At 47.0% G+C, this 12,412-nt stretch overlaps 1 protein-coding gene across 1 annotated transcript in view; it reads left to right on the top strand.

Moving 5' to 3' along the window:
• MLH1 (mutL homolog 1) overlaps positions 1 to 12,412 on the top strand; it is an 83,510-nt gene that overhangs the window by 10,005 nt on the left and 61,093 nt on the right. The window contains exons 6-11 of the mRNA XM_004018218.5: positions 935 to 1,026; positions 2,610 to 2,652; positions 2,781 to 2,869; positions 5,066 to 5,178; positions 7,237 to 7,330; positions 8,427 to 8,580. Coding sequence (XP_004018267.2) covers positions 935 to 1,026; positions 2,610 to 2,652; positions 2,781 to 2,869; positions 5,066 to 5,178; positions 7,237 to 7,330; positions 8,427 to 8,580 — 585 coding nt within the window. The remainder of the gene's footprint in view (positions 1 to 934; positions 1,027 to 2,609; positions 2,653 to 2,780; positions 2,870 to 5,065; positions 5,179 to 7,236; positions 7,331 to 8,426; positions 8,581 to 12,412) is intronic.

Genomic DNA, 12,412 nt, shown 5'->3' with positions numbered 1-12,412 from the left:
ATTTTTATGACATGGCAGCCTGCCCACAGCCTCTTTTTTATAAGAGGCTGGGAGATTCTTCTATTGAGATGGCAGAAATTGGTGGCAGGATAGCTGCCATTGAAAGAACCTTAAACATGACTCCAGAAGACAAGTCCAGAGTCCTAACCTTGCCACTCAGCGGCAGCGTGTCCAGAGGCAAGTCATTTAATGGCGGTTCATCTTACTTTGCTCCTCTAAGAAAGAAAGATGGCACGAGGCATATCTGACCACTCATTCAAAGGGCACTTGAGTAACACAGTTGTGTCATTAATCAGGAGAAAGGCTGTTCAGCTGCCTTATTCCTGTGGTGCCATGTTGGGTGTGCTTCTCTTCCAGGATCCCGTAAATCACCCCACTATCACGTTACCTGTCCCACCCCTGCACCCCCAGCCCCAGTCAGGGCACATCTGCTTGAAGGCCCCAAGCCCTGGTCTTGATGAGGCAGGTCGGGGGCGCAGCAATGAGGAAATGAACGTGTACTTTGCATCTCATGTTAAGCAGGATCTTGTACCTGGGACCACCGTATGATTTCCAAGAACCCCCAAAAGATCTAATAATTATTTCTAGTTTGTAAAAGTTTCATACCATGTGGTGTCACAACGGTTTATAAGTTTATCTTTGCCCCACTAAATCCTGTGCTGTTTTGGGCAGGACTGTGTATTTTATAGGTTGTCTTATTCCCAGCACAAGGCAAAGAGCCTGACATGGAGGTGGACCCCAGTGCCTATCTGAGAAGTCAGTGAGTTAAGTGGGAGGCTTGCTTTCTCTTGTTAAGGCAGCCCCGTCTCCTGCCCTGTCTTCTAACACTTAGAACTGTGCTGGTGGTGAACATAGTTGGAGTCTCTGCCTTAAGACCATGCTGTGCTTCCATATACTGCTGTGAATTTACAAAAAACATCAACCTTCTGTTCAGGTGGAGGACCTTTTTTACAACATATCCACGAGGAGGAAAGCTTTAAAAAACCCAAGCGAAGAGTATGGAAAAATTTTGGAAGTTGTCGGCAGGTACAGTCCACAACCTGGGCGTGGGTTTCTGAGTCACTCTGTCACCAGAGCAGTGTGTTCCGGTGCTTAGAAATGGAGGAGAGTTGCAGAGCTGAATGGTGAGCAGCAATACCAGCCCGTAGATTGTTTCTGGTCAAAGATTAGGTCAAGGTTATTCTCTCTCTCTGAAAGAGAATAGCAGTGCAGGAGGTGTTCAGGCTACATTCTCAACATGTCTTTAAGACAGCCTAGATCTTTTGAGTTTGTGAAAATAAAACTATAGGCAAGGAGGAGAAAATGAATTCTGGGTTTTCTGTCATGTCCCCAGGAGAGAGCAGTTGTTTGCTGTATCTGTGAAGGGTCTTTGGTGGCAGGCAAAACAGACTGTAGCTAAACTAGGCCCAAAAGAAATTCACTGAAAGGCTAGGAGTGACTCAGCAAGTAAAAGAAAATGTAGACAGCTGCTTCTTGAAGAGGTCAAGAAGCAAGGTGGCTTCAGGGGTTTAATGTAGTGTCTGCATCCCAACTCTTTTCATTCCTCTCCTGAGTCTGCTCAAGGGTGTCTTCTGGGAGAGCGCATCTGATTGGCATAGCCTGGGTCCCCCCTTCATGTGCCCACATCTGTGGGGAGGTGATTTCTTGATTGACATTCTGAGAAAGGATATACAGGTGGAAGGGGGAGAGGTGGTGTCCCAAAGGAAAGAGTAGGGGCTGTTAACAGGGAGAAGGGACCCAGGGCAGGTGAAAACAGCATCATGTCCAGGATTGACTTAACCTGCTAGTACAGTGGCTGCAACGTGGCTCTTTGAGCCTGTGAGTTCTTGAGTTGCAACAGAGGTGTGTTACCTATTTCTAGTATTGCTACAAAATCTAAAGTCAGTAAAACATGTCCCTCTAATAAGGTGGGATGGACTTTGTTAGATAAAGTCCACTTTGTTAATAAAGTGGAATGGACTTCCACATCAAGTTTCTTTGCTTTTTCCCCTGGAGTCATATGAATCAGTATCAGAATGTTAATTAGCTCCTGGAAGTAGAGGCATTCTGGATGACTGTTTTGGTTCTAGGTGCAGTAAGTGAACTGTTACTGAATAAGCGCGTTTTGCTAGGCACAATCCTTCAGTTCCTGGGGCCCATGGAGGGAGGAGAAGTAAATGGGAGCCAGTGGAGAAAAGGCTGAGAGATCCTGAAGCAGGACCTCGTGGGGAGGAAGACATGGGTGAAGAGGGGGCTGTGTTAGGGACTTGGAGAGAACAGTACAGGGGGTGTTCAGGCTACATTCTCAAGAAGTTTTTGAGGCCACTCAGATGAGTTTGAAGATAAAACTAGGCAAGGAGGAGATTGTATTGAAATACCTCGAGTCTAGTCAGCAATGCATGGAAGCAAAAGGGAAACCTATTTTTTGTTCATTTCTGCCACATTTAGCAATGAGATCTTCATGCAGTCTCTGCTGGTTTATTTTCATGTGGGCAAAACATGATATTTGAAGATACTTTTGTATGTACGTATCTTTGTTTAGTTAACCCCACTGATTTAACTGCAGGGGACTCTTCCTCATATGGTGCATTTGGCTTCTCTTTTTTACTATTTTGTTTTTTCTCTGCCAGGTATGCAATACACAATTCAGGCATTGGTTTCTCAGTTAAAAAAGTAAGTTCTTAATTTATAAAGGATGGATATGTATTATAAAAGAAGAAGGGTTGTTTTTTTTTGTTTTTTAAGAGTTGGCTGTGGAGACAAGGTCATGGTATTTCAGTCAGCCCTGTTCTGTTTATCAGCAAGGTGAAACAGTAGCTGACGTCAGGACCCTGCCGAATGCCACCATCGTGGACAACATTCGCTCCATCTTTGGAAATGCTGTTAGCCGGTATGCTGATAACTTGCATTTTTAAAAATCTTCTGTGTTCTGTCACATTATTTTGGAATCTGTTTACACTTGCCTGAAGAGTTTTCTTTAACCAAGTACAGGCTTGTTTTTATGCTTCAGGCTTGTTGTCGTGCTTCAGATTATTTCGTATAATCAGTGCTTCTTGGGTGCACGTCATCTCCTAGGTGGTCTGGCTGCAGACTGTGTGTTCTCTCTAGGTCTCTGTCTTCAGAACATCTCTGGTGTAGAAGAATTCTGTCCTCCATTGTTCCCGCTTGTCCTGTATTTTCATAACTGTCACTTGGATTGCATGTATTACCACTCAGCGTTTATTAATTGCCTCCCATATTCTGGGCTTTGTGCCAGAAGTTAAAGATATAAAGACAAGTAAAATGTTTCTGCCCTTGAAGACATCCCTTGCTTGTGGCAAGCAGTGTCGTGTCCCTAGATCTTCATGGTCAAAGCCTCAGCAGGAAAATTGCTTGTATTCTAGATTTCTCATGGCACTCCCGTTGATGGGTGAAAGCTGCTGTTTCCAATACATATCCGTAGCTTAATCTCAGGGCTTTGCAAAGCCCAAAGTGTCTGCGTCATAATCTGAGGGGACAGTACTAAGCGCCTTCTGTATGCCAGGCAGGCCCCGGAAGCTGGAGGTCACAGATGAATGAGACCGCCCCTGACTTCACCTTTTCCAACAATCTTAAAAGCGGGAGCAGTAGTCCCACGACTGTTTTCTACTCCAAAGGGGACAAATTACTCACCCTTTGAACAAAACCAGGTTCCTAACTAGAGAACAGTCAATTTGCTTTTAATTACCCTTTTGTTACTAATCGAGTGTTAAAGAATTATTTTTCCAGTGTGCTCCCAGAGCAAACAGAGAGTTCTGTTGACCAAATTTTAAGACCCAGTGAAACTTTTAAGAGCTCCTTGGCCAGATTCTAAGATTCAGAATTGGTTATTAGTTATTATGAAACTCTTAGAGAGTATAAGAAACTGGAAATCCCACGGAGGAGCAGCTCCCAAAAGAGGTTTCCAGAAAACCAGCCTCTTTTCTGGGGAGAGAGGGCCTGCTGGTTCGCTGTGTGGGGAAGCATGGGAAGCTGTGCTCTGCGCAGACTTGGAGTACACACCACTGCCTGTGGAGCATCAGCCATCCTTCCAGCGAGTGTGTAATGAGCTTCTGCTCCTTGCTGGCCACTGTGCTGTGGGGTAGAGATGGGAGGAGGGAATAAAGCAGGAAGGGTTCTTGCCCTCAGACGACTCATACTCTAATTGGGAAGACGCAGGGAATAATTATTCCATTCATTAGTGACTGCTCAGTGGCTTAAAGGAAAAGTGAAAGGTGGGGCGTCTCCTGAGATCAGGGAGAGAGATTGTCGTGGAAGGCTCTTCAAGGAGGCGATGCCTAGATACGGTGGTAAGGAGGAATTAACTAGCCGGTGTGTGTGCCAAGTTGCTTCGGTCGTGTTTGTGCGAGCCCATGCACTGTAGCCCTCGGGGCTCCTCTGTCCACAGGATTCCCCAGGCAAGAATACTGGAGTGGGTTGCCATTCCTACTCCAGGGGATCTTCCTGACCCAGGGATTAAACCGGTGTCTCTTATGTGTCCTGCTTTGGCAGGCAGGTTCTTTACTACTAATTGCCACCTGGGAGGCCAAGCCAGCAGAGGGAACGTTCCAGCTGGAGGGACTAGCACTTGGGAGGCCCTCAGGCAGAAATGAGTGTGGCTCATGGGGGGACCTTGTTTCATCTTAATAGGTGCCCCTGCTCCCCGCAAACACTGGGGGGCACCACACAGGAGCCTGTCATGTTCCCCATCAGCAAAGTAAGAGATTCTCAGCAGAGATGATTTCTTTGGAATCTCATCTTTGGGACTGAGTTACTAAGGTACATAAAGGTTTCAGCAAAATAACATCTCAGAACTTGACTTGCCATGTCCCGACAGTGACGATTGACATATCATAAATGCTTGAAAATAGTAGCTAGGTGGGTGAATGGATGGCTAGATGGGTGGATGAGACGTTGGATAGACGGATGGATGGGTGGGCCTGGACGATCTTAATGAACCAAGTCTCTGGGATCCTTGGCAGGGTCAGTTTATGGGAAGGAGCCCTGATTTTTCCAACTCTGATTCTTTAGAGTGTTTTAATTTTCCAGTTTTTTGAAAAGCCTCAAAATTTCTCTCTTTTCCAACCAGAGAATTGATAGAAGTTGGATGTGAGGATAAAACCCTTGCCTTCAAAATGAATGGCTACATATCCAATGCAAACTATTCAGTGAAGAAGTGCATCTTCTTACTCTTCATCAACCGTGAGTGAGAAAGAGCTATGTGAAGAAATCTCTCCACAGGGAACTTTAAGGGGCCATGGAGGAAATTCTTATCCACAGGTTTGATTACACCCAGGGAAACCTTATGCAGGAACGTGGTTTAATTAGGAAGTAGTTACAGTTTCTGCCCTGAGTCTCCTCAGTCCTCTCACAGGTGCTCAGGGTTGGCTGCCAGTTGTGGAGTCTGGTTCTTGCCTCTGAGAGGATGCCCAAGAGAGGGCATCCCAGCCCCTGTGAGCCAGTGCAGCCTCCTCCCTGCTGGCTTCAGAGCCTTACCAGCAGGCCCAGGGCAGACCTTTGTTCTCTTCTTACATCAAGACCCACTGTTGGAAATTGCCCAGCACGGCACAGGGAGGGGGTATTTTAGGTGCAGGCAGTGTTTTTTCCTTTTTTTAATTGAAGTATAGTTGATTTACAGTATTGTATTAGTTTTAGGTATACAGCAAAGTGAATCAGTTATACACTTAAGTATATATTTTCAGATTCTTTTCCATTATAGGTTATTGCAAAATATTGAATATAGTTCCCTGTGCTATACAGTAAATCTTTGTTGTCTGTGTAACATACAGTGGTGTGTATTGGTTAATCCAATGCTCCTAATTTATCCCTCTTCCCCCTTTCTCTATTGGTATCCATAAGTTTGTTTTCTATGTCTGTGAGTCTGTTTCTATTTTGTAAATAAGTTCAATTGTAGTAGTTTTTACATTCCACACAAAAGTCATACAATAATTTGTCTTTGATTTATTTCATTTACCATATTGCTGCAAATGGCAATATTTCATTCTTTTTTATGGCTAATATTCCCACTGTGATATATATATATATATGCACACATAAATGCTTACAAAAATATACACCACGTCTTTGTCCACGCATCTGTTCATGGACATTCGAGTTGCTTCCATGTCTTTGCAGCTGTGAATTTTGGGTGCATTTGTATCTTTTTGAATTGGGGTTTTCATTTTTCTCCAGATGCTGGATTAAATGGTAACTCTATTTTTAGTTTTTTAAGGAACCTCTGTACTGTTCTCTGTAGTGGCTGAACCAATTTACATTCTTACCAAAGGTGGAGGAGGGTTCCCTTTTCTCCACACCCTCTCCAGCATTTATTATTTATAGACTTTTTAGAGGTTAGGTCAGACTCTTATGTATGTCGATCACTTATCTACACACTGGGCAGGCTCCCTCGGGTGGCAGGGACAAAGAACACTCCTCCAGCGTGTCTCAAGTTCAGAAACCTCAGCGGAGGGCCCCTTTTGTTAGGTTACGCAGCACAGCGACATCACCGAGGCAGCTGTGGTGACGTGGTGAGCACTCAGAGTAATAGTCTCCTCGCTCATGAGATCACTGCCTCTCTTTCATTGGAAATAAAGAGAGGTGACCCATCCTCCGCTCCACCAGGTCAGGACTGCAGATCGTCAGCAGGCCAAGAGTCTGGGGAGAAAAGAGAGCCGTGTTGTCTGAGAATAGATCTTCCTCTGATTAGTCTTATCTCTCCAGCTTTCATCCTTTTCTACCCTCTCAAGCCTACCTCATCTCCTAAATTACTCTCAGCACGTAGTCAGAGATTTGTACCCCCTGAAATGCCTGGAAAATGCACTTGCCCGTAAGTCTCTGTTCAGCTACCCCAGTGTTGGAGCTCCCTGAGCCAGTGTGGCTGCCGCCTCCCCCACCATTCAGCACACCAGCTCCAGTGGTGGTCCTTACCGCAGGGAGCTGGAGCTAGTTTTATTCACCAGCGTTTGTTTCCCTGCTTGTAGCCCAGAGTGTATATTTGCAGAATGAGGGTCTGAGCCTGGGCTGCCAGGGAAGGGTGAGGAAGGGAGCAGGGAGGCAGAATGGGCAGTTGCTGCTGCCCTGGGGAGAGGAGAGCCCCACGCCACCAGTGAGGTGCTGGGGTATCGTGATGGTAAAGGGGAGTGGATGTGGATGTCACCCCAGCCGTGCTCTTCCTGAGCTGATGTCCTGGCATGGTATTGCTGTGTACCTGTCTCCTCACCCTTTAAGACCGATAGGAGCTAACTGCCTTTTATTTTCTAGATCGTCTGGTAGAGTCAGCTTCCTTAAGAAAAGCCATAGAAACGGTGTATGCAGCGTATTTGCCCAAAAGCACACACCCGTTCCTGTACCTCAGGTAAGGCAGCACTGAATTCCTCATCCAAAACTCGTAGGGAAGGGAAATTCTATCCAGCTGTCCTCTCTGAAAGAGCTGTGGACTTGTTAATTATTAGCCCAGTGAGAGTGAGCCCCGTACCCCACTGGCACAGGGTGTTCCGTTCTTTTCACAGGTAAAAGGCACAGTTTTCCTTTATTTATTCACTTCTGCTGTAGAATCCCACCGAGAGCCTCCCTTGTGCCAGGCAGTATGTTAGTGAAACAAAGGTGAACATCACCTTGCCCCTGAACCAAGAGGAACCTGCTTTAACCTGGCAGAGAAACCCTTTTCTCCTACGGGTCTGTCCAGCGCCCTCTACCGGCAACACTTCACACCGCCATGCTCCCTTATTGGAGCTTGCAGTGATAGATGCTGTCTTTGACCTGAGGCAGTAAGCTGATGGCACAGACTCTAACCTGACTTTTGTGCAGCATTTTAATGTTAGAAAGTTCTCTCACATATATTATATTTTGTATATGTTTTTATCTCCACATAATACTGAACAGTTAAGTAGGGACAGGTTCGTGGTTACGTATGGGAGAACCAGTCCTGAGAAGTTAACACATTGTTGGCTGGGGAATTGTTGCGGAGACTAACTGACACCTGTCATTGATGAGTTGTTATGTACACGAATATTGAAACACTCTGGTCTATAAAGTTTGGGTAACAAAAAACATATTAAGAGGTTGCTGGTCAGCGAATTGTTAAATGCCTTGGCCGTGAGTTATGGAATGAGAAATTCCGCTGGCTCTGGAGTGATGGTAGTAACAGCTGATGGATGATAAATGTGCCGGGTGCATGCGAAGTGCTTTACATGAATTTAATCCCAGCACGTATTAGGTCCAATTCACGGGCATGGAAATCGAGGCATAGAAAGATGCTGTAACCTACCCGCAGCCGCTCAGCTCTCAAGTAGCAGAGTCAGCATTTGAGCCAAGGTCACTCGGATTTGACCTTGAAGTCTTAACTACGGCATCATTTGGCCTCCCCAAGTCTCCTGCCCACCGCAAAGACCGAGTGAATTTCCCCCGCGTTTCTCACTGTGTTATGTAACTCTTCTCCTTTTTCCTGCCAGTCTAGAAATCAGCCCCCAGAATGTGGACGTCAATGTGCACCCCACGAAGCACGAAGTTCACTTCTTGCACGAGGAGAGCATCCTGGAGCGGCTGCAGCAGCACATCGAGGACAGGCTCCTGGGCTCCAACGCCTCCAGGACCTACTTCACCCAGGTGGGGGCACCTCCCCAGCTCTTTCTCCGGGGCCTTTGCCACCGAAAATGTGCCCTGTCACCCAGGAGCGCCCAGACATTTCACTGTTGCCTTATAGGACTTTCTACTTCTTTGATAATTTTCTTTTTTTTTTTTTTTGGCCATGTCCTGCAGCATGCAGGGTCTTAGTTCCCTGACCAGGGAATCAAATGCATGCCCCCTGCAGTGGAAACTCAGTGTCTTAACCACAGGACCACCAGGGAAGTCCCACTTTGATAGTTGTCTTTCAGCACCTTTCTTGAACCCAACTCTGAAGGTTCATGGTGTTACCCCTGAGCCTGGAGTTGTAAGGCCTTGAGTTCTCTCTCTGCCTCTTTCTGGGAGCCTTAGACCGCCTTCCTAGGAAGAGGGGCTGTCTAAAACAGAGTGGGGCGCCTCTCCCCTGCATTCCCCACTGGAGACATTCAGAGGAGGCTGATCCCCCATATCTGGGGCAGAGTGTGGGGGCAGGGCCCTGGGCAGGGCCTTTAGTCAGGCCCTGTTACCACTGTGTGACTGACTTTCCCTGACCGCCACATCTCCCTCAGTAAAGATGGAGCTGGTCATCCCCACACCCAAGGACAGTTATAAGTGGTTAGTGAACAGCAAGTGGAAAATGTCTGGTCTGGGACCTGGCACCGTTCAACTTACTACAATTATCCAGGTTCTAACAGCATTGATTATAAACTGCTCCCCTTCTCTGGGGCCTCAGTTTCCCCATCTGTACAATAAGCAGTGTCTGGTTGCAGCTCTGAGGTGACTGCCCAGAGTAGTGAGGGTGGGTTCATCAGAAGCCAGCGGACACCGCAACTAGAGAAATGGAGCCTTTTCCCCCCTTAAGTCACACTGGGTCCTGCAAGCAGGAAATGGGCTTCTGTGAGCCCTGCTTCTCTGAAAACTTTCAAAATGGCCAAGCAGGTGAGAGCCTCCCCAGGAACATTCATGGTTACCTGCAGAGAGCCTCGACAGGGGGTGATGTGGGCTCCAGCAGTGAGCAGAGTGCCCTTGGGGCAGCCGTGCCTGCCCGGGGACCTGCACGCCTGCAGGTTGTTGCGGCCGAGCCGGGGGTGTGCGTGAGCCCTCAGAGCGGGTGCTGAAATGGAAGGGCTCCGTAACTGTCGGTGGTTTTCATCCATTGTTGCTGACTCCGCCTCAGTGCCCTTGACTGCTCCCTCCCCAGATACCCGCAGAAGCCCCCTGATGGGCTGCTGGGGTTGCAGCAGAGAAGGATTCCTCCCTTCACTGAGGCACCCACGGTCTAGAGTCCACATCCCACGTGAGAGAAAAGCAGACTGGGGAGGGAGGGGGATTTTGTCCCAGACTTGAGCCTCAGAAACGTGAAGGAAGGAATGTGGTGCCTGGGCCCCAAGGCTGAGAAGGAATTAGGTGGGCAGAAGGGGACCGGGGTGCACAGGGTGCTTCTGGCAGAGGAGAGGATGAGGATACAGGCCCAACCGGATGGTGGGCGAGGGCTGCAAGATAACAGGTGTTGAGGATCTGAATGCTCAGCGTGCTGTCAGCGTTCTCCATGCTGGCTGCCTGATGGGAATCACCTGGGCCCTCCCCGAACCAGTAAATCTGTCTCAGGGGTGGGTCTGGGCGCCGGTAGTTTTTAAAAGCTTGGCCAGGCATGGGCATGCATAGGTGGGGTTAAGCAACACTGGACATGTGTGAAGGCCTACGCTCACTGCAGAGTTCAGGTCAGTTCGAGGGGTTTTATCAGCAAGGTAAGGAGTGTAGACTTCAGTGTGATGGGAATGGACAGGATCTGGTCTGCATTTTACGGAGAGCTCTCTGGCTGCAGCATGGAAAGCGGATGGAAACCCACAGCGACTTGGGCAAAGTGAGGAGGGAACCTGGACAGAGGACGTGCCTCTGATCACTGATCAATAGTTGAAATCTGGAAATGCCAGCACCTGGGCCTTGGTTGGCTGGTGGGAAGGGGAGGAGAGGCCTGGAGGAAGGGGTTCACCAGAGTCCCGGGGGCGTCTGTGGCTCTACCAGGAAAAGAACCTCTTGACTTCCCTGCTTGTCCTGTCCTGCCTGAGGCAGATTTGTTAGATTCCATTTTATTTCCCGAGATAACTCTGCGTGGGTTCTGACCCGTGTGTCTTTAGAAGGAAGGTGGGTTTCTGGATCAGAGGACCCACCTCTGTCGGTCGGTTCACTGTTCTGGGTGAAGGTCTCCAAACTCAGACTGTCCCCGCTCCCCTGGGGTCCTCAGAACACCTTCTTGCCCTGGCTCCTCACTTTTTGGCCCTGGGTTGCCTTCCTCCTCCTCCCCAGCTTGGACCTTGCACTTCGCTCCTGGGGCCAGGGCAGCAGCAGCCCTGATTTGCTGGGTTGCCGTTCAGTGTGAAAATTGGGAACCCTGGTGGTGCTTGTGGTTTGTTCCAGCTCCGTCATCTTGGACGAGGTGTTTTACTTTTCCGGACTTTAAAGTGACTGTCTGCCAAGTAGTTTTGTTAGTTTCTGCCTCCCCAAACCCACTTGTGGATTGCACAGGCGGATGAAGTGAGTACATGGCAAGTAAGTATCGCTATGATGAGATTCATCTGGGCTCAGCTGCCGACTGCCTGATTCCTTCATCATGAAGGTCGCATTAGTGATTAGTTTCACCGTTCCTTGATCGTCATTGCCTGAGCCAGTTATTTTGTTAAGATTGTGAGATTATGATTTTCTTGTTTTTATCATTTCTTCTTTATTAATAAACCAATTTTTTTCTGTAGCAAATAATTTTCACTCGTTAGTTATTAGGTTATCCTGAAGTACAGTTTATGCCAGAAAGAAAAGATGAATGCTGAGTTCTTTGCCTTTGGTGATCAGTTTGCGGGGAAGTGGGTTGGTGTCCTAGCAGTGTCTGTTTAATGACTTTTTTCTCCCTATCTCATCGCTCTCCTTCCTGCTTTCCTTTCTTCCTCTCCATTTTTCTCTTTCTCTTCTAGTATTTTGTCATAGCTGTTAACAAACATCATAATTCAACTAGTTGTAGTTAAATTACTTCATCCTTGACCAGCTAAAACCACTTCAGGCTGGGGCTCTTGTCCTTTTAACCCAATTACTTGAATCTTTGATAATTTCCTTGTTTCTGATAAGATAGGATTTTTGTAGGCTCACCATATAGTTTCCCAGCCCATGTCCTGAAATTGGCCACTTTTCCAAAGAACTGCTTTATTTTGGTGGGAAATGGTATTTAGAAACTGTAATCTGGGATTGAGGGGCGGGGGTGGGGGGGCGGTCCTCATTGCTACTGGGTGGTTACTGCTTCCAGGCCTTACCAGTGCACGGAAGCAGGAAATACATATATTTAAAAATAGACAGTCAGAAGGTGGTTGCCAGAAGCTAGAGGAGAGTTTCCACTTGGGAGGATGGATGTAGGTGATGGTTGTGCAGTGTTGTCAATGTACTTATGTTACAGGACTGTACACATGAAAATGGTTAAATAAATTTTATGTTGTGCATATTTTACCACAATAAATCTCTTATGGCAACAAAAAATGGACAAAAACATGAGCTTTACATGAGTATTTTTATATCAAACCAATTTTTAAATTGTAAGGATTTTGCTGAATTTTTGATTTTATATTGCCTATTTCTGTCTTTATTACTTTTTTGGCCATGCTGTGTGGCATGTGGGATCTTATTTCCCTGACCAGGGATCTAACCCAGGCATTGGGAACTACCGGACCACCAAGGAAGTCCCTATATTTGTGTATTTTTAATTTCGTACTTCAAATTTTGGTCAGAATTCCTTCTATAATAATTCTGTAGTGATAATTATACCTGGTTCTAGCTTCTGCTCCGTTTTGGGGCC

Source organism: Ovis aries, chromosome 19 (genome assembly GCF_016772045.2).
Source record: "Ovis aries strain OAR_USU_Benz2616 breed Rambouillet chromosome 19, ARS-UI_Ramb_v3.0, whole genome shotgun sequence".
Taxonomy (NCBI): Eukaryota; Metazoa; Chordata; class Mammalia; order Artiodactyla; family Bovidae; genus Ovis; species Ovis aries.
This window is presented reverse-complemented; position numbering and strand designations above follow the sequence as displayed.